Below are 19,879 nucleotides of genomic sequence, written 5' to 3'. Positions count from 1 at the left end.
GAGGTAAGGAGACCTGCTGGACTTGAGCTTTGGAAGCAGAGCTGATACGAGTTGTCAGCTTCCCTGAGCTCCTACACCAGTCTGTTTTGGCCAGAGTTGGAACCCCTGGGTGCTATTTGGCACGCCAGGGCCATCAGTCTTAGAAAGCAGTGCTGTTTTGCCAGGTGACTGGTTTAACAAATAAATAATTTACTCACCAGCCACACATATCCAGCCAGTGGAAAAACCCAGCTCAGTAAGCAGATTGAACCAGTCTAAAAGCGAACCTTGCTCTGCACTTTCACAAAGAATAGAAAAGTAAGACCAAATAGAGAAAGCAGTGCACATAGTTGAGGGATAAAGTGTTCGGAGGTTAATTCCAGGCTACGCAGAATTTTCCATGACAAGAAGTAGGGTGATGTCTTCATGATCAAGAGAAGCAAGTGCTTTCCCAACAGCAACAGTCAACAGACCTCTGAATTCCATTCTTCACTCCTCCATGCTCCGTGCTGTCTGGCCCCCACCTGCCTGATGGCAAGACATTGAGACGTTTCTGGCTTACAGCTGTCTAATCTACCCACTGGAGAATCGAAGAGAAGCAAGGCCAAGAGACAGGGGGATCCTGCTGGAGATGAGCAACGCCATCCTTGTCCTACAAGCGCATTTCTTTCCCGGAGAGATTAAAATAGCATTACTCTCCTCTGGCCTGGCTCCAACACCATACACCTTTCTCCATCAGCACCTGCGGCCCCCGCCTTCCCCCAGGCTTCCTAAGCAAGGTGCCTGTTTTGCAGCAGCCCTGCCTTCAGCAATACTTCATTCCTGCCAGTTTGCACAGCACTGTTTTGCTGCGTGTGCCGCCACTGGCACTCTGAATCAACTGACAACCCCACCCACAAGGATGAAACCTCAGGATTCTCCTCATTGCGGCCTCCCACCATGGAAAGGGGGAGTGGGTGCCTGCATTTTTGGAACCAGCAGTACAAAGCCATGAGGCTCAGGGGCTGTGGTGAGAAGCGCTTCTCTGGGGGAAGCTGAAAGCAACATTGTGCAGGTGCCTTTCAGCACATTTCAGCTGCCCTCTGCCAGGCTCTGTCATAAGACAGAGAGAGCTGCTTCTGCACCCAGTGAGCTGGTCCTGTGTTCAGACCCACAACAACCAGAACCAATCTCTCGTCCAAGTTTTCTTTCTTTCTTTTTTAATAGATACTCTTTCAATCAAAGGGGCCCCTTGCTAATCCCCAAACATGTAGCTCTCTGCATTGATGCCTCACCTTATCACGTGCCCACCCCTCAAAATCCCCAACATGATTTGCAAAGCATGACCTCCACCTTTCTCCAGCATGAAAAATAAAGTGCTTGGCTGAAAGAATAGCACAGAGGCGCAGGGCTCACAAAGACAGGGCCTTCACACTCTCCTCTGTCTCACAGCACAAAAGCCCCTCTCTGTCTCTATTTTGGGACATTTTTCATCCCACAGGCCACAAAGGCGACCAACGGCCTGAAGAGAACGGCCCGGTGAGGAACGCAGAGGTCGCGCTGGACGGGCTGTGCCATGGGTTGATTGCTGCCTTTTCCAGGGCCGTCCTTGGTGCAGACTCACTGAATGCTAAATGCCATGTGCTTCTCGCTCTGGCAATTAGCTTTGATCTCCGGCTTAATGCTGTGCCTGGTTGTTCTCTAGGAAAAAAAAAAAAAAAAGCAGCACTGAACCTCCACACTGTTTCTTTTTATATATTCATTTAAGAAGACTTACTCTGAGGCTTAGGTCTGTCCACGGTGCTGTAAGAAATGGAAATGAATCATCCCCAACTCTTAAGAAGTTAGCAGTACAGAAGGAAGAGTGTCCTTAAGCAATATAGGCCATACAATGGACTCCAGGGATTGGGAGGAGAGGACCCTTTCTTCAATAACGATGGAAATTATGGCTCTGAGGGTCAACATGACAAAAGTAAGGAAGGTTAAGTTGGTACCAGATCTTCAGGGAAGAGACCATCAGGTCATCAGTGAACAATTCAACAACAAGAATGAGTGTAAAAAAGAAAAAGATGGATATATTTATTTGAAAACACAGTTATACAGAAGCAGAGAGACTCTTCTGCTGGTTCACTCCCCCAAACGGCCTCGACAGCAGGGTCTGAACAAGGCAGAGGTCAGGAGTCAAGAACTTCATCCGGGTCTCTAGGAGGGGTGGCAAGAGCCCTGCCCGTGGACTGTTTTTCTAGGCTCATTAGCAGGGAGCTGGGTAGGTGCTCACAGGTGATGCTGGTGTCCTAGACAGCAGGCTACCCTGCTGGACCACTACAGCAGCTCTCACAAAATAAGGAAAAACAGAGAGCCACACAAAGGAGTATCTGATTCAGCGTGATTTAATATCAGCAGCCAATATGTGACCTTTCAGCTCCAGATTCACCATTTGTTGCCTCATTTGTGGAAACATATTAGGCCCTTTAAGTATTTTCCTTTGCATGCTTTGAAGGAAGAGAACGAGACCGACAACGGCTACCAGAGGCAAAGAAAATGTCATGAAGAAATCAGAGTTCGGGCTGTGCCTTGAAGGCTGGTTAAGATGTGAACAGAAGAATGCATTAGTCATCTCTTCGTTTCAGCAGTGAAATACCTAAGACAAACTTGTTACTTGCCTCACAGTTTCGGAGATTCATAGCGTGAGATGACTTGGCCATTGACTTGGCCATTTTGTGAGGCTGGAAGATGACAAGGGAGGAGCACACTTCCCTGGTGAGGCAGGAGACAGGGTGGCCGTGCCCAGCTGGACTCTTGTCATCAACTCTCTCGGGAGAACAGGCATTCAAGACCACACCTCCAGTGACCTAAGGGGCTAGTACTGTCCTTACCTCTCAAACAACACAATTGGCAATTGGCTCAAGCCTTTGCTCTCAGAACTATCAATCCCTGACTTTGGGACTGAATTGTCTACATGTTTTCAGGAGCCACATCCCTTTCAGACCATAGCAAAAGAAAAGAGATGGAAGTGCCTAAGTGCTGGGAGGAAACTGGCACCAGGCAGAGAAGAAATGGGTGGGTGATTTTCAAGGACACTGACAACCACTACAGAGATGGGGTAGATGTGGTAGACACAGATTATATGAGGATTAAGAGGCACTAAGAGGGCCTCTAATGAATGCTGTTGATGAGTCCGTGAGTATATTAGTCTGGGTGCATTCTGGAGACAGGTGTCTATGCTCCAGGATTCTCTGGAGGGTAAGAACCCACAAGAGAAATTTTGAAGAACTGGATAATGCAATTGTGTGATTGGCAAGTCTGAATTCTGTGGAGTACTCTGTGGGGAGGCTGGCTGAGACAGCACTTCAAGTAGAAATTCTGGTGGCTGTAATCTCTATATCTCCTGGGCGATGGAGGCAGTTTTTTTCTTAAGGCCTCCAACTGATACACCAGCCTTACGGGAGATTTAAATGTTAATCACCTCTTTCAAATACCTTTAAAACAAAACCTAGGATTTTGTTTCGTGAAACATCTATTCTAAGTATCATAGTCTAGCTGGTTACACAAAACTCAACAGCAGAAGTATAATGTAAAGAATGACTAACCAGGCCCAATGCAGTGGCTAAATCCTTATCTTTCAAGCCCTGGGATCACATGTGGGCACCGGTTCATGTTCTGGCTTTTCCACTTCCCATCCAGCTCCCTACTTGTGGCCTGAGAAAGTAGTAGAGGATGGCACAAAGCCTTGGTACCCTGCACCCATGTGAGAGACCCAGAAGAGGCTCCTGGCTCCTGGCTTTCGATTGGTTCTCCTCTGGCTATTATGCCCATCTGGGGAGTGAACCAGCAGATGGAACCAGCCACTGCACTGACTGTCACCCACAGTCACTTAGCAGCCATCTCAGTAATTAGATCAACTATTGCAGCATCCCAAGGTTTATGTTCACATAACCTTAATTTAATGAAGGCCTCAAAGCTCAAGAAGAGTGGTGCAAAAGAGAGTCAAGGACATAAAACATGGAAGATTAACTATGGTCCGTGTGGCAAGAATGCACAGCATATAGCAGGGATTGCCACCATGCATGGCAGGATTCCATTGCAGGTCATAAATGTGGGTTACTGTACATTGAGTTCAAGCAAGTGGTTCAATCAAAGAGCTTAAGATTCACAATGTCTTCATTTCTCGGTTAGACTAGCAGATTTTGTTGCCTTGTTTTTATTCTTTTATTCTTCTATTTGGAAGCAAAGAGAGAGGGAGAAAGAGAAATTAAGAAAGAGTTCCCACCCTCTGGCTCACAACCCAAATGCCTGCAACAGCCAGAGTCAGAGCCAAGCTGAAACGGGGAGGTGGCAAGTCGGGGTGAGTCTCCCTAGAGGGTACAGGAGCCCAATTCCTTCAGTCATCACTGCGGCTTTCCAGGGTCTGCACTAGTAGGAAGCTGGATTCAGGAGACAGATAGAGGACACAAGCATCCTGTCCAGCATCTTAGCAAGTAGACCAAACGCTGCCCCACTTTTTAACATTAAACAAGCTCATAAGTCATTCAGTTTCATTATTGTATGATATTTCTGCTGTGATTAGAGCACTGAGTGGTAATTGTTGCATTCCAAAGAGAAGTTTAAGACCCAATAAAAATTATGACAAATGAGCCATGTAATTACGGTAAAAAGTCTCCAAGTCTGTGCAGCCCCTCCAGTTCAGACTCAGCTTCCATGACGTTGCTTCCCTTGGCTGCCCTTCAATCAGGGAGCCTGGTGCCTGGTCTCAGTGTAACAGGTGTTCGTCTGCTGTGCCGGAACTCCTTCAGCCACAAGAAGTGCCAGGGTTTCCTGGAGCCCAGCGTTTCCCTCCTGACAAGAAAAGATTTGATACAGCCAGCATGTATTTATCACACCTCAAGGAAAAAAAATGCTTCCTCACTCCAGGCAAATGGGAAAAAAACAAAAAGCTCAAAATTCTGAGTTTGCAACCTATCACCTCTGCTGATGTCACAGCCGTAGTCAGGCATGCTTATAAAACCAGAGGAAAAGACGAACCATTTTAAAGGGTGGAGTGGCTTATTTCTGTCTTTCTATTCGGACTAAATAGTTGCTTCAGCTTTTGGGGGTAAGGAAATTGTCTTTAATTTCTTGATAAAAGCCCAAAGGAGAATGTCAAAGCTTTGATGGGGAACACGGAGTCCCAGGAACAAGGGACTCACTTGCATGCTCATCCTTACCTTGTGTTCTCTGTGGGTTGTCCTTTCTTTCTTGCTGAGCCTGGAGGGGGAAAAAGTGCAAACAGGCATATGTGAATCAGCAAATACATGCAGAGTTGCATAACTGCATGCACAAGTAACCAACCGTGAGTGGTGCACTGAGGGGCTCTCAGTCCTTAGAGGGTCAAGACCTCCATTTACTCACAGGATAGAAACATCTAAGGTCACTACCATGAGCATGAATGTACACTGATCTCCTTCACTCCCTTTTCCCCAGGCAGGCTTAGCTGCTCTTCTGATATGATTGGCCAGCACACAGAGGCCATCGCCTCCTGCTATCAATCTGTGTTGGTTCAGCCACCATTGGGGAGGCTTGCCTGCACACTGACAGAAAGATAAAGGGTCCTTGGCATCCTTAATAAGGCTCTAAGGGACAGTCATTCCTCAACTTCGCATCTGCCTTGCAGCTTGAAACTGAGTTCCCTGGAAGTGTCTTTCATGCATCCTTTCATGTGGTGTTTTGCTTTAGGACATGCTTTCTTTCCCTCTAAATTTATCTTTCCCACTGAGAATTAGCTCTTTCTCTTGGCTAAAGAAGTCTTTTTCTCTAGCCTTAGTTAGTGGATATTCATGGCTGGAAGCCTGAAGATAAAATGGAACATATGGATAGAGTACCCCACCAGCCTTTTTCCCTTTTCTTAGATAAGGAGGCCTTACAATGAGAAAACATTTCCAGCACATTACAGCCACAACATTAACCAAAGTAAAGAAAAAAAACCTAAAATATATCTAGAGGTAATTGCAATCTAGTTGAAAGCCCAAGTTAACCGACAGAAATGTCCTTGTCTGTGAGTCTCTTTACAGAAACAGTTTAATTTAGAAGTGGATTCTCTGAGTTTTTGTCATTCTTAGTGACTACTAGCTCTCTTTTCTGAAAAGACTAGCCTTTGGGATTATTTCTGTAGACATGATTTCCACGAGAGATGATAGCAGTGTGATCCAAGGCCATATGGCATCACACAGAGAAATTCTTTTCTTCTGTTTGCAGCTTCTGGACATCACTAAACAGTTCCATGGCAGATCCCTCCAGGGTCCCTGCTATTTTCATCAGCCCTGCCCACATGAAGCAGCTGGAGCTGCGATTTGACTCAGGAACAGAGAAATGAAGCTGACATCTTTGTGTGCCTTGGAAAGGGAACTATAAACCAGAGTCTTAAGGAAATCTTCATTTCTGGCACCCATAGTAGAGGGGCTTTGCGCAAAGCTGTACAGGAATCCTGCAAAACCCGATTTTAAAAAAAACAAAATTGACAAGGGACAAGGGGCAGGCATTGAGCAAGTGACTAAGATGCCTGTCGAGTGTCTGCACCAGCTACTGCAGCTTGAATTTGAATCCAGCTGCTTGCAAAGGTGCACCCTGAAAGACAGCCACGGTGATCTCAAGAAATCAGATCCCTGCCACGCACCTGGGAAACCTACATTGAGTTTCCACCTCCTGGCTTCAGCCTTGTACTCAGAGGCAGTTTCAAAGCTCCGGAGTTTACCTGAACCCACATCAAAATACAGCAGACTCTGAGCTGTCCCTTTTTGAATTCTAATTCTGTGCTTCCAAGAGAAGTACCCACTGGAATTTCAGTCTCTATGAATGAGGAGAAATCCACAGAAACAGGGTGTGGATAGAATATCTCAAAGCTGTCCATTAGACAAAGATTACGGTTTTAATTAAAAAATAAGGAGTTGAAAGGTGATTATTTCACACAGCAATTAAGACGCCACTGAATATGCCCATATCCTACATCGGAGTGTCTGGGTTCAAGTCCCAGATAGCCCCTGATTTCATCCTGTTAATGTAGAAGCTAAGAGACAACAAATGGTAGCTCATGGACTCAGGTCCATGCCAGGCATGTAGGAGGATCAGACTAAATCCCAGCCTCCTGCTTTCAGACTGGCCTATCCCAGCTGTGTCTGACATCTAGGGGTTAAGGCAGTGGTTTGAAGATGCCCGCCTTGTCTCTGCCTAGTAAATAAGTAGGAGTTGAAACCTAAGTATTTCACTTCAACAACAATAGAAGCAACTAACTAAGAATCACTGCCAAGAGAGAGACTGACATTTACTTAAGGGAGGAATTAAAGCTCTCAGGGGCCTGGCAGGAAGAGAGAAAAGAGACTCTAAGCCCTGTCTCTGGGACACAAACAGTTGATTTGGTCCAGGAAGCAGCCTATACAGAGAACCTTTTCTAACTCCTGTATTTGCAATAGTGGAAATTAGAGGCTGAGGGCACCTGAAACCAAGAACTGGAAACAGAAAGCACAGCTGAGTGTGTACCCGCACCTGCTGCTAGGTTCTGGGGCCACAGTGTCCTCACGGCTCCTCGCAGGGCCCTGGAAGGCTCATCACCAGGGGCAAGGAGTCAGAAGTTGGAGTATGACAAGAGGCAAGTCAGGCTGTTACACACACGTTGTTTTTGAATTGTGTGTACCCAGCAGTCTTGCATTCTTCTCCCATAGCTGCAGTTTGACCAAAGGGACAGAGCGCTGAGAACCTTCAGGAACTCTTCTTGGTTGTGTCTCATGTGCCATGTGAGTGAATTCTCCTACAGCAAAAGATCTAGGAGAATGCAGGTCACCCCATCTGACCTCACAGTACGGACACTGAGACTGACAACATGGTTTCACCTCATCTGTGTAATGGGTGCATGGAAAAACACCTCATAAGTACTCACTCTAAGCAAATGAGCACAGTTGCCATTTACCAACAAAATGCCTCTGGACTTTAATTCTAGTTCTCCAGATTTTTTTTTTTTTTTGTATCATTTCAGATGGTACTGGGAGAAGATGCTACTGTCAATATGCAAAGTCTTTTTCATTAAAAATGGGTGTTAGGAAGCCAGCCATTACTGAGTGTTGGTGAGGATAAAGCTCATATCCTGGTGCCAGCATTGTGGTGCAGTGGGTTAGGTCACCACCTGCCACACTGGCATTCTGTATGGCTGCTACTCTACTTCTGATCCAGCTCCCTGCTAATGGATCTGGGATGGCAGGGGAAGATAGTCCAAATTCTTGGATTCCTGGTACTAACAGGGAAGACTTAGAGTTCCAAGCTTCTAGCTTCAGCCTGGCCCAGACCTGGCTGTTGTAGCTGCTTGGGGGTAACCTAGCAGGTGGAAGAACTCTCTCTCTCTCTCTCTCTCTCTCTCTCTCTCTCTCTCTGTCTCTCTCTTTCTCTCTCTCTCTCACACACACACACACACACACACACACACACACACACACACATTCTGTCTTCCAAATAAAGAAAACTCCAACTTGGTTGATGGGAAAAAGGGAAAGGTACGGCCACAATGGAAAATATTTCTGTAAAAGTTAATCAACACTCTACCATACAACCCAGGAGTTTTAGTAATCTAACAGAAGTGAAGGCTAATATTCACATAAATAATTGTACACAAATGATAATAGCACCACTATTCAAAGCAGCCCCGAAACTGCAAAGGAGCAGCTCACAGGACAGAGAACTGGAGATACAAAAACAGAGGAAGAATTTCCATGACGGGCTCACTCTCCAAATGCTTGCAAAAGCTAGAGCTGGACTGACATGCAGGGATTCATTTACTGGAGCCAACACCTGCTCCATCCCAGGGTGCACATTAGTTGGAAGCTAGAATTAAGAATAGAACCAATACTCAAATCCAGGCACTCTGACATTAGAGGCAGACATCTCCACCACTGGCCAAATGCCTGCCCTTGATTTCTATTTATGATGGAAAAATAGGCATTAATACTTAATGATAATTTTCCCAAGTTGGCATAAATGCACCACATGTTATTTGAGCCAATTCAAAAGGGATGCAGAAAAACAGCATAGCTGGAAAATTTAACCTGCCATGAAATATATCACAAAGAACATAATAAAAACATGTTTTAAGTTTTACTTTTAATGCAGAATCCCAAAGCTAGCAATTCCAAGCAATCACTTTAACTGTCCGTTCATTTCTCATGATCTCCTCAACCGACTTGGTTAATGGTGTGTACTCTGAACATCTTCCTTACCAATGACAGGATGAAGGAAAATGGCCACCTCTGGAAGTAATAAAATTGGAAGGTGCAGAAGTCAACGTTGACAGCAGCCTAGGAAAACCATTTGTGTTCAACTGTACACCTCAGTCTGGAACTAGGATTTTTTGCCTCTGTGCCACTTCAAGCCAAGAAATGAAAAGGTAATTCACTAATCTTTTATCAGTTACGTGCTGAGTGGAGAAGGCATCCTTCCAGCAGGCTTGCACATGCTTGGGATTAGAGAAGGAAAGAGAAAACAACAAACCCATAGCATGAGTCAATAAGTTGCTCCCCTCCCTTAAGTGTGAAAACACAAAGTCTTCCTTATTCTTTACAGTTTTTTTTTCTGGCAGAATTTCCAAAATAGCAGAAGCATCTTACACTAACTCATTTGCTCTCACTTCTAATGTTTCCTACAAAACTTCAGTATGGCCCTAGCTCAGATGCAACATCCCACGGGGTTGCAAGATTTATGTACTTTAAGCTAACTGGGTGATTGGTTTTAGGTTAAAAATAAGAAGAATGCAATAAGATGATTCAAGTTAGCTAATTGGAGTAATGTAGTCTCGTGGGGGCATGAATGAGGGAACCCTTTATTAATACCTGACGTAATTGGAGAAAGAAGGGCATGCTCATTCTAGAAGGGCAGCCTCTGAGCCCTGACCACTCAGCCACCACCACTGCTATTCAGTTTCTCCCTGAAGGAATGAAGACCATTGATTAGTGCCAGTGTTTGTTGATGCATACCTCCTTAAGAGGTAAAAAAAAAAAAAAAAAAAAAAAAAAAGCCCTCTGAACCAAGAAGTCCAAGCATTTTAAATAGAAGTTAAGAAGTGTGATAGGAAAAGACAGAGTAGTCCTTGGGCCATGACGAGGGAGAAGCTTTCTGGATGAGAGCAGCAGGTGATTGTTCATGAAAAAATATGTCATGGAATTGGATGACAAATGAAAGGAGGAAGGAAACACAGAGGGCAGAGGAAATAAATCCAGCTCTGCCTAGAAGTCATGCAGATGGTGCAGTGGGAAGCTGGGCGGCTAAAAGACCAGCAAAATAGATTGGCAAAATGGGAGGGGTAAGTAGTCTGATTCCGGGATGAAGGAAGCAGTTAAGAGAAGGCTGAATTCCAGAAGAGGCACCAGTGGGGCACTGAAGGTGGCCATCGTGTCCAAGAAACACTTGGGAAGAGGTCTCAGGATGGCGCCTAGTTACCACTATCTCCTTTTAGTAGTAGCAAGTCTCTTACAGCAGTTGTGCTGGTTGTTTTCAGTCTTGGTGCTCCCCATAAGCTCCACATCCCAGCAAAAACAAAGAGCGAAGGAATTCTCTCTTAATTAAATTAAGGCATTAATTCAATTCTAGTAAAAAGAAGGATGAGTATTAATTGTTTTATAAATACTGGGTGGAGGAGAGATTTTGCCACCCTTCAGCCATAAATTCAAAACAATGAGACACTGGGACTCAGGACAGGTCTGCCTGAGCCACAGGTTCAAGGCTAACAAGCTCCTCCAGGTGACACTTCTCCAGCTGATAGTATCTCTTCTTTTCTGCTCTGCAGGTGGCTTGATGCAATGGACAAAGCAGCGCATCCTGTCCACCAGGTCAGTCTTCCTCGACAATTCATCTCTGCTTTCAATCTACTTTTCCTCTAAGAGGAGACAAGGAGCAAGGAAACTGCCCTACAGTCCACTTCAGGACTTCTTGAATCTGTTCTAAACGTGGCGAGGAAAGATTTTGAGTCAACAGGGTTTTCTGTTCTGCACTTCTTGGGGAGCGGGGAGTTTTATAAGTTCTACAGATATATCCACCCACTCCCACTATTCCTGCCTGCTCGTGATTCCCGGCTTTGGAGCAACAACCTTTAAGTCAGATTTTCCCCTACAAGTTAATGGTTAATCTCATAGCAGCAACATATGACACATCACTTCAGTTCCATCATTCCTCTTAGTGAATGTTGACGGGAACAATGCTTAAAATACCCAGTTGTTACCTTTCTATACTGTAAGTAAGGTTTGTAATGAAGGTGCAGATTTGCTTTCCATACATTCATTTCATCACAAAATGCCATAAAAGCAAATGGCACGAACTCTATTATTATATGTATATTTTGGCTCTTGGGAAAATTTGGATTGTTCAAGCTTGAAAGCAGTGCCCCATGCCCTACTGTCCTTTCAGAATAATGACAAGCCTCACCTGATGACAAACAGCAGGACATGTATTTCATTTCATCCAGAGCACAATGCACAGTACATTTGTCCATCTCTCCAATGCGGCATCCTAATGAGACTCGATTATTTTTAAGCAGTATCTGTTCTGCTAATGTAGAGTATCTACAGCAACATAGAAAAAAGTGAACAAACGCCCAGCAGGCTCCCACTTCACAGCAGAGAATACAGCATGCTCTGCATTCTGAGGTCTTTTGCACTGCCCTGTTGACACAGAAGAGCAAAAAATGAAACAAAGCAAGGAAATGGGCAGGGCATTCTGACAAAGAGATCAAGCCCAATGTCCCAAGCTTCAGGTCAGGGTTCCCAGAAACAGCCTGTGCAGCAAGGCTACCCTGCAAGACTAGAGGTTCTCAATTTCCCTGACCTTCCCCATCACTAAGCAGGGCAAACCTAAGGCCCGAATTGGCCTGGGACATTTAACTTGCACAGGTAGGAGATGCAGATACAGAAGCATGAATTGGGGGGCTGCTGTTAGTCCCAGCTAGCCTACAAGGCAGAGGGCTGCCCAGATGAGTAAAGCAAGCACATCAGGCCCCACGCTTACAGATAAGGCCATTAAGACTTGCCTTGCTCGGGTGCCCTTCGTGTACAGGATCACCATTTTTGACCTAATATAAGAGGGCTTCACAAAGTTCTTGGAAAATGGAATTAAAGCTACATTTATTTTGAAACGTGGATAAATATGGGTTGTAGGGCTGGTTGTTTGAGCATTCAAATTATCTTAACCATAGAACCATTTGGATAAGAGCTCACATAATTTCTTTGTGCCATATCTGCAGAGTCATGTCTGGGAAGATGTCACACTGCACAATAGCAGCCTGCCGCCCCTGGCTATCAAGAATCCGGAGTGTTTGGGCCTTCTGTACCAGCTGGACAGAGACACAGACACATGGGTCCAGCACTACTGCGTCCTGAAGGACGGCTGCTTGTACCTCTATGCTAGCATCCGTGCCACCCAGGCCTTGGGTAAGGATACCAGCTCTTGCAATACTGCTAATTTTATTAATTACAATAATGGCATTGTGACTTTATTGAGCTTTATCCAAGCCTGTGTTATGTATTCTTTCTAAACTAGCACCTTCAGAGAAGAGTTACTGTTAATTAATCCCATTTTACGAAGTAGGAAACTAGACCCAAGTTGGCCTAATTTGACAAGATCACATGCAGTATGTAATGAAGCTGAGATCTGAATACAGCCAGGCTAACTTCAAAACTTGCACCCTTAGCCACACAATCTTACTGCCTGGAAAAATTGATAGCTTTCACACTTTTAACCATTGATCACATTCAGAGCCAGAGCCAATTCTTTTCTTGGAATGTGACTTCATCCCTTTCTTTGAGTGTGGTTATTTTGAACAAGAGCATAACAAAAGGAACATTAACTGTCCATTTTCCTTGGTCAAATTACTTAGCTTTCTAAAACTTAGTTTTCTCATTTATAAGTGGAAATTATGGGAATCATAGAGCTTTCTTGAAAATTCGATCACTGCTGTTGAAGTGATTTAGCTCTACATTGCATGCATTCTTTGTAAAAAAAAAAAAAAAGTCCCTAACAATACATTGGTTTATTATTCATTTCACTATATATTTACTATCCATGTTTATTAATTTTATATATATATATGTGTATATATATATATAATAGCATGAAACAGCTACTTATACCAAATGGTTAAGTAAACAATATAGTGTAAAAATAGTAATTGTTCTTGATATGCGCAAGACAGATTGTTTCACTATCTAGCAAGTTTTTAAAGTTACTATTTGAAAGGCAGTGGGACAGAAAGACAGGCCTTCTACGTGATGCTTCATTCTCAGCCAGGACACAGCCAGGCCCTGGGAGCATGATCAAGATCTGCCACATAGGTGGCAGGGATCCTAGTGCCTGCATCCTCAGCTGACGGCTCCAGAGGTGTGCATCAGCAGGAAGCTGGAATCAGGAGCCAGATACAGGTATCAAGCCCAGGAATGCCAATGTGAAACACAGACAACTTCACTTCGAAGGCAATGTTCATTCCCTTCTTAAAATTTTTGACAAACTATATTAATGGTGTCATATTTGTCATTGAATTTTTTTCCCATGTGAGTGTTCTTTCATTCATGAACAAAAATAGTATCGGGAGTCTCAAAGATTTAATTTCGATTTTTTAGCATGAACATGCCAAAGGAAAGAGGCATCTGGTGACCATGTCAACCTTCTTGAAAATATACAAGATGTCCAAGGCAAGAATCCCAGCCAGACCTCTTTGTCATCATTTGAGATAAATATGAACAACTCTCCATATGATATCATTTCAACCATGATCCAGAATATTATATGGCTATGAACAGGCAGCATCCCTAAGTGCTCACAAAACAGGCTGTTCCTATTCTCAACTCCTTATCTTTACCTGTAACAGCTGATACCATGATAAAAAAATAATGTAAAAAAAAATACAATGAAATCTCCAGAGAAGTCTTTGTGATTTTTATTGTGAAATAGCAAAACGAAAGTCTGAACCTTTTTTTTTTTTAAGATTTATTTTAGTTTTATTAGAAAATCAAGAGGAGGAAAGACAGAGAGGAAGAACTTCCTTCTGACAATTCACTCCCCACGTGATCGCAACAGCTGGAGCTGTGCCGATCTGAAGCCAGGAGCCTGGAGCCTCGTCTGGATCTCCCATGCGGTGCAGGGTCCCAAGGCTTTGGGCCGTCCTCGGCTGCTTTCCCAGGCCACAAGAAGGGAGCTGGATGGGAAGATATGGGCTGCTGGGATTAGAACTGGTGTCCACATGGGATCCTGGCCCGTTCAAGGCGAGGATTTTAACCACTAGGCTACAGTGCCCAGCCCTGAAATCTTTTAATTACCAAATCGGTTAAATTAATTTTCAAGAGGTTGTTTCCACCAATAGTAAGGAAATGTTAAAGATGGAATGTGTGGATCACTCCAAACTCTAAAACATTCTAGAAGTGCTTCCCAACTCCTGGGGCCTATGCATGGTAATCTCCAGAGAGTTTAACAACAGTGAACACTTCTACTAGGTAGCTGCTGCTATTCATAAAGGTCAGAGAAGGACCTATTTGGATAGAAGGTCTTGGTTATGAAGCTACACACAAGTGACCAACATGGCCTAAAAATAGCTCCAGATAGAGCAGTAATCATTTTTTTAACTTTGATCTATTTTCTTTTAAAAAGGTATTTATTTTATTTGAAAGGAAAACTTTCTGAAAGAAAGGAAGGTAGAGACAGAGAAGTCTTCCATACTAGGAGCTTCTTCTGAGCCTCCCACATGAGTACAGGAGCTCAAGGACTTGGTCCATCTTGCACAAACACAGAAATCATGTAGTGAGTACAGTTCCTGCAAGGCTCACCCTTGTGAGTGTTTACCTGCTCATTGTGCTTCACTTTTAAAACAATCACATTGAATAGGTTATTATCCCACATGCATATTTGTAATCTGATGCTCTGGCAAGTTAAATCATTGGTTTAAGTTTCTCTAGCGAGTAACTGATGTAGAGAGAATGTGGACCCACCCAATAGTGGACAAAACGAAACCTTACTTACACTCAACTCTTACATTACACACCTCTTTCTAGAACCTTCCATGATGGCCTTTCAAACACTCAAGGATCGTATTCTTTGGAACAGCTTTTATTTTCCATTCCTTGTGTTAAAGCACTCTGCACTCAACCCAAACAATGTCACATTCTATTTCCTTGAACACACCCACCTCCTCAACACTTCTAATCATGTATCCTTGCTTGTGTAAGCTCCTTTCCCTGAAACGTCCCCTACTTACCTATTATGCAATACAAGTTGCCCTTAAAATACCTATTCAAATGCTTCGGAGCTCTGTTATAGAGTAATCCAGGACTGTCCTGGTTCGAACACTTCCCTTTCCAGAGCCTGCCGATCTGTGCCACTCATTACCTTCTAGCTTGTATTTTACTCCTTAATGAACACTTAATTCTTCTAGAAATTATGTCTTCCAGAATTGACTTTATGTTAAATTCTGCATATTAAGTAGATGGAGAAAGGACCATTCCAATAATCTCCATTGGCCATTGGCCATTGACCCCATAATTCAGTTCGTGGGTAGCTTATCAGCCCCTTATTTGATTGTGGGGAAAGGACAGGAGATTGCGAAATTAATTCACATTCGTGTTGTTTTTGCCCTAACACACTCTTCCCAACATCAAGAAGTGATCTAATGTGTTTCTCTTTTTGAGTTCCTCTGTCTAAAATATTTTGTACAGTAACCCCAGGCTCGGTACCTAAACATGTAATAAGGTTTCAAAACTGGAAACCAAAAAGTCTGAGTTCTAGTCCCAGAGTTGCCACTAATCTTTTTGTGTGAGCTCCAAGCATGACCTCTGGGGGTCTCAGCTTCTTCATCTGTGAATGTGACACAAGATGTTCTTGATCCCTGTTCAGATATCTTTCCTTTTAAGATTTAATTTATTTGAAAAGCAAAGTTAGAGAAAGAGCAAGCGAGAAAGCGAAAGCTCTTCCATCTGCTGGTTCATTCCCCAAATGACCACAGCAACCAGACTTGGCCCAGTGCTGGGGTAGACTAAAATCAGGAGCTTATAACTTTGTCCAGGTCCCTCCCTTAGCTGAATCCAGGAGCATGGAACTCCATTCATACAGATCCCCAAGCAGCCTAGCTATTTGTTGCTTTCTCTGGTACATTAGCAGGGAACTGGATCGGAAGCAGAAGAACCAGGACTAAAGCCAGCACTCATATAGGATGCCAACCTTGCAGGCAGCAGTCTGACTGCACCACATCATCCCCGAAGATTTATTTTACTTATTTGAAAGAGTGACAGGAAGAAGAAAAGACACACAGAGAGAAAGGTATCATCCATTTGTTGGTTCACCTCTCTAATGGCCAGGACCCAACTTCTTGGACCATCCTCCTCCTCTGCCTTCTCAAGTGCTTTGGCAGGAAGGTGGCTCAGAAGCAGAGCAGCCAAAACTTGACCTGGATCTCCAGCATGGGATGTCAGCATCTCAGGCAGCAGCTTAACTCACTGTGCCACCACACCAGCCTCCTCTTTATTCCTCCTGACTGTGCTTCTAGTCTCACTTTGTTTTTCCTTTCACTCTCCACAGGTGGCCTCTATCTGCAAGGATATGGGGTGAGCGAACAGACCCTCAGCTTCAAGCAGTCAGTGATTGAACTCAAACCTCCATCTGAAGAGTTCCAGACTTTCTATTTCTGTGCAGAAAGTAAAACAGAAAACCAGCGGTAAGCCAAAGTCTTTTTATTTCTCCTTATCAGTCGTGACGAGGTTTTCTTGGCAAACGCTTCCCCTTATTTTCCAGCTCACACTCTCCACAGGAATTCTTCCCTTTTCTTAGTCTCCAGTTCATAGTCTCAGGATTTTTTTTTTCCAAAACATCCTTATATGACTCTTGTAGAAACATGTTTTTTTTATTTTAATGCAGAAAAATAGTCCACACTCTTTCCTAAAGTAGTGACAGCTGACTCAAACATGATTTTTTTTTGAAGCCTAAAGACAACATTATCTGTAAATATTGTAACTTAAGAACTTAAAGATTTTCTATTTCCCTTCTCTTCATATCACTCATGTGGATATGTCCACCTGAATTTGGTCAACAGATGTTCTCATAAGCCACCAGGGGACATAGGATTTCCCTAATTCACGGTGTGTTCCATGTGTAGTTGGGTGTGCACAAATGGGCATTTGGTTCATATTAATCTCAAGAAAAAAAGAGAGAGCAGCAATGTTAGCAGAGACAAAACTATGAGGTAGAGGAAATGTGCTCTGATTCCCAAAGCATCCTTCTCCACCCCTCTGCTTTCTCTAGCCCATCTCCCACCTCCCATCTCCCATCCCTTACTCCATGGCCATGTGCCTTTCAAGACCCTCCCTTTATCCAGATGACTGGGGTGGAGGGCAAGAGTCTAGTAAAGAAATTCATGGTAGTTGAAGACTAAGGCCATGGTACAATTTCCAAGCACATTGCAAGAATCAGAGTCACTTAAAAATGCTTTTATTTGAAAAGTAGAGTTGGGGGGCAGTGTTGTGGCATGGCAGTTAAAGCTACCACTTGAATCCCATTATCCCATATGGATGCCATTTCATGTCCTAGCTGCTCCACATCTGATCCAGCTCCCTGCTAATAGCCTGGGAAAAGCAGAAGAAGATGGCCCAAATATTTGGATTCCTGCCAATCACAAGGGAGAGTCCAGTGAAGCTCTTGGCTCCTGGGTTTGGTTTGGTCCAGCCTTGGCTGCAATGGCCATTTGGGGAATGAGCCAGTAGAAGGAAGATCTGTATGTGTATGTATCAATCCCGTCTAGCTGTAATTTTGATTTTTAAATAAATAAAAAATCTTTTTTTAAATGAAGAAGGCAGTATGACAAAGAAAAAGACTGGTCATTCATTCATTGGTTCATGCCTCAAATGCCCAACTTGAGCTTGACCAGGTCAGAGTCGGGGCCGGGAACTCCATCTGAGTCTACAAGGTAATCCCTGACCCCAGAGAAAGCTCAGCTACAATACGAACCACTATTCCCTTTCAGAAATTTACAAACGGAATTTAACCAAGTAATATTTGGCCCGATGGCAGTAGATAAATAGGATGCAGCTAAAGAACTAAACGTTGAAGTTAAATAGACACATACAGTACTGATAACAATGTCTCAAACCTTCTGGTTCCATTAGTTATCATTTGCAACCATTCTCTTTTTCTGATTCTGTTGATCACATACGTCATTGCTATCATTGCCTATTTTCACCTTAGAGTGCCTAAACTTTTATTTAATCCTAAATCTTAGCAGCAGGGTTTATCCTATGATTTTTAAACTAAAAACAACAAGAAAATAAATGAAAATATTTTTGGTAACATCATGTCTCCCAGAGTCCAGCGATTCATTTAAACCTTTCCCTGTTTTCATTTTTCCTATAGCTGGATTACTGCTCTGAGAATGTCTATAAAAAAATGGCTTCCTTTGCAGCAAGCTATTCAAGACTTCATGAATCGACCTCCGGAGGAGACCAAAATGTGAAAAAAAATTCCTGATTTTTAACGGGAAGGACCTACAAAATCATCACCAACTTGCAGGAGGAAGCAAAATGTTTATCATTATGTAGCCTTTCAAAGGAATAGCCCTCCAATATATTAGCACTTTATGACAAAATTGAATATTGCTTTTGCACCAAAGCACCAATACTTAGTATGACATTCAGGCATTCTAATTATATCAGTACCAATAATCTTCCATATTGCTTCCACTAACAGCCCGTGCATGTTAGCATCAAAGTATAGTGTGTCCTACACTTCATCGTTTGAAGGCATAGATACAATAAAGGCTGATTTACTCTACCTTTTTTTTTATTGTTTGCTACATATTCCATTCTCTCTAGCTGTAGATTTCCTGGAATACCTTTGGGTCATCCTGCAGAAGGCTGATATTTAGATAAATTAAGATCCTGGAAACAAAGTAACTGAAATAATAAATAAATGATTGAATTAAACAAGCTCATCTTTCTTAAGTCATTTCACAATGAATGGCTCACATGCTTCCGAGAACTTCTATTATGAAAGAAAATGTGACAATTAGAAAAAAATAATAAACAAGAAATTGAACTGAATTTAAGAAAGAAAACTCTACCATGTTTCTTAGCCACCAGCAATATTTCTGTCACACTGTAAACCAAAAGCAAATCGAACATGTTCTAATCATTGATCTTGAAAATAGAATTCACAGGCTTCCCTTCTCCGTGGAGCCGTCCATTGCGTACCCAGGATATTGTGATTTATTGGGAAGTCCCAGACCTCACTAATGGATCACAGATCACAGATTTTAGGGAGTTCAGCTGTGAGAGTCAAGTATTCTGCAGCACCAACTTACAAAAAAAATCTTGAGTTCCTCTAAAATAATAGTATTTTAAAGCTCACAAAAACCTTACAGCTCAATCCTCTACTTTGCAGGTGAGGCCCAGGGAGGGAGTAGCCTGTTGTAGATGGCTTTAGTTGCTAGTGGCAGAGCTGGAAGTGTGGCCAGATTTTCAACTTCACATCTAGGATTCCCACAACCCTCCTCTCCTCTGCGTTGCACCCTACATGATAAGGCCCACCTCTGCCCGCAGTTGTTGAATTCTTCTCTGTGGTTGAGAACTGACACATGCCAGTGCTAGAAATAAATTGTGCTTATATTTCTACAGTCTCATGGAAGGATTTCTTGCTAATTAAAATAATATTTATGCACAGAGAAACTAAAGTGTGAAAAACTTTTAAAAAATGAGTATTGTTTTTTCCCATGCTCCTCACCTCTGCCTCCTTAGATGCTGTGGAGTTCTCCTGAAGAGGGTTGCAGCCTGCAGCTGTCACTTACCATAACTCACACCTCTGTGTGAGGATGCACTCCCCAGGTTGTGAACCAGGAAAACCTGGCTATTAGAACTAACACCAAAAAACACAGACTGCATACTCTGATCAACGT

General features: G+C 43.3%; 1 protein-coding gene across 1 annotated transcript in view; it reads left to right on the top strand.

Annotated features, from left to right (window-relative positions):
• LOC101536502 (uncharacterized) overlaps positions 1-18,442 on the top strand; it is an 84,944-nt gene extending 66,502 nt beyond the window's left edge. The window contains exons 8-12 of the mRNA XM_058656194.1: positions 9,201-9,358; positions 10,754-10,796; positions 12,203-12,389; positions 16,519-16,654; positions 18,343-18,442. Of these exons, the coding sequence (XP_058512177.1) occupies positions 9,201-9,358; positions 10,754-10,796; positions 12,203-12,389; positions 16,519-16,654; positions 18,343-18,442 (624 nt within the window). The remainder of the gene's footprint in view (positions 1-9,200; positions 9,359-10,753; positions 10,797-12,202; positions 12,390-16,518; positions 16,655-18,342) is intronic.
• The last annotated feature ends 1,437 nt before the right edge of the window (positions 18,443-19,879 follow it).

Source organism: Ochotona princeps, chromosome 28 (assembly GCF_030435755.1).
Source record: "Ochotona princeps isolate mOchPri1 chromosome 28, mOchPri1.hap1, whole genome shotgun sequence".
Classification (NCBI taxonomy): Eukaryota; Metazoa; Chordata; class Mammalia; order Lagomorpha; family Ochotonidae; genus Ochotona; species Ochotona princeps.
The sequence above is the reverse complement of the archived record's forward strand: the minus strand, read 5'-3'. Positions and strand labels throughout refer to the sequence as shown.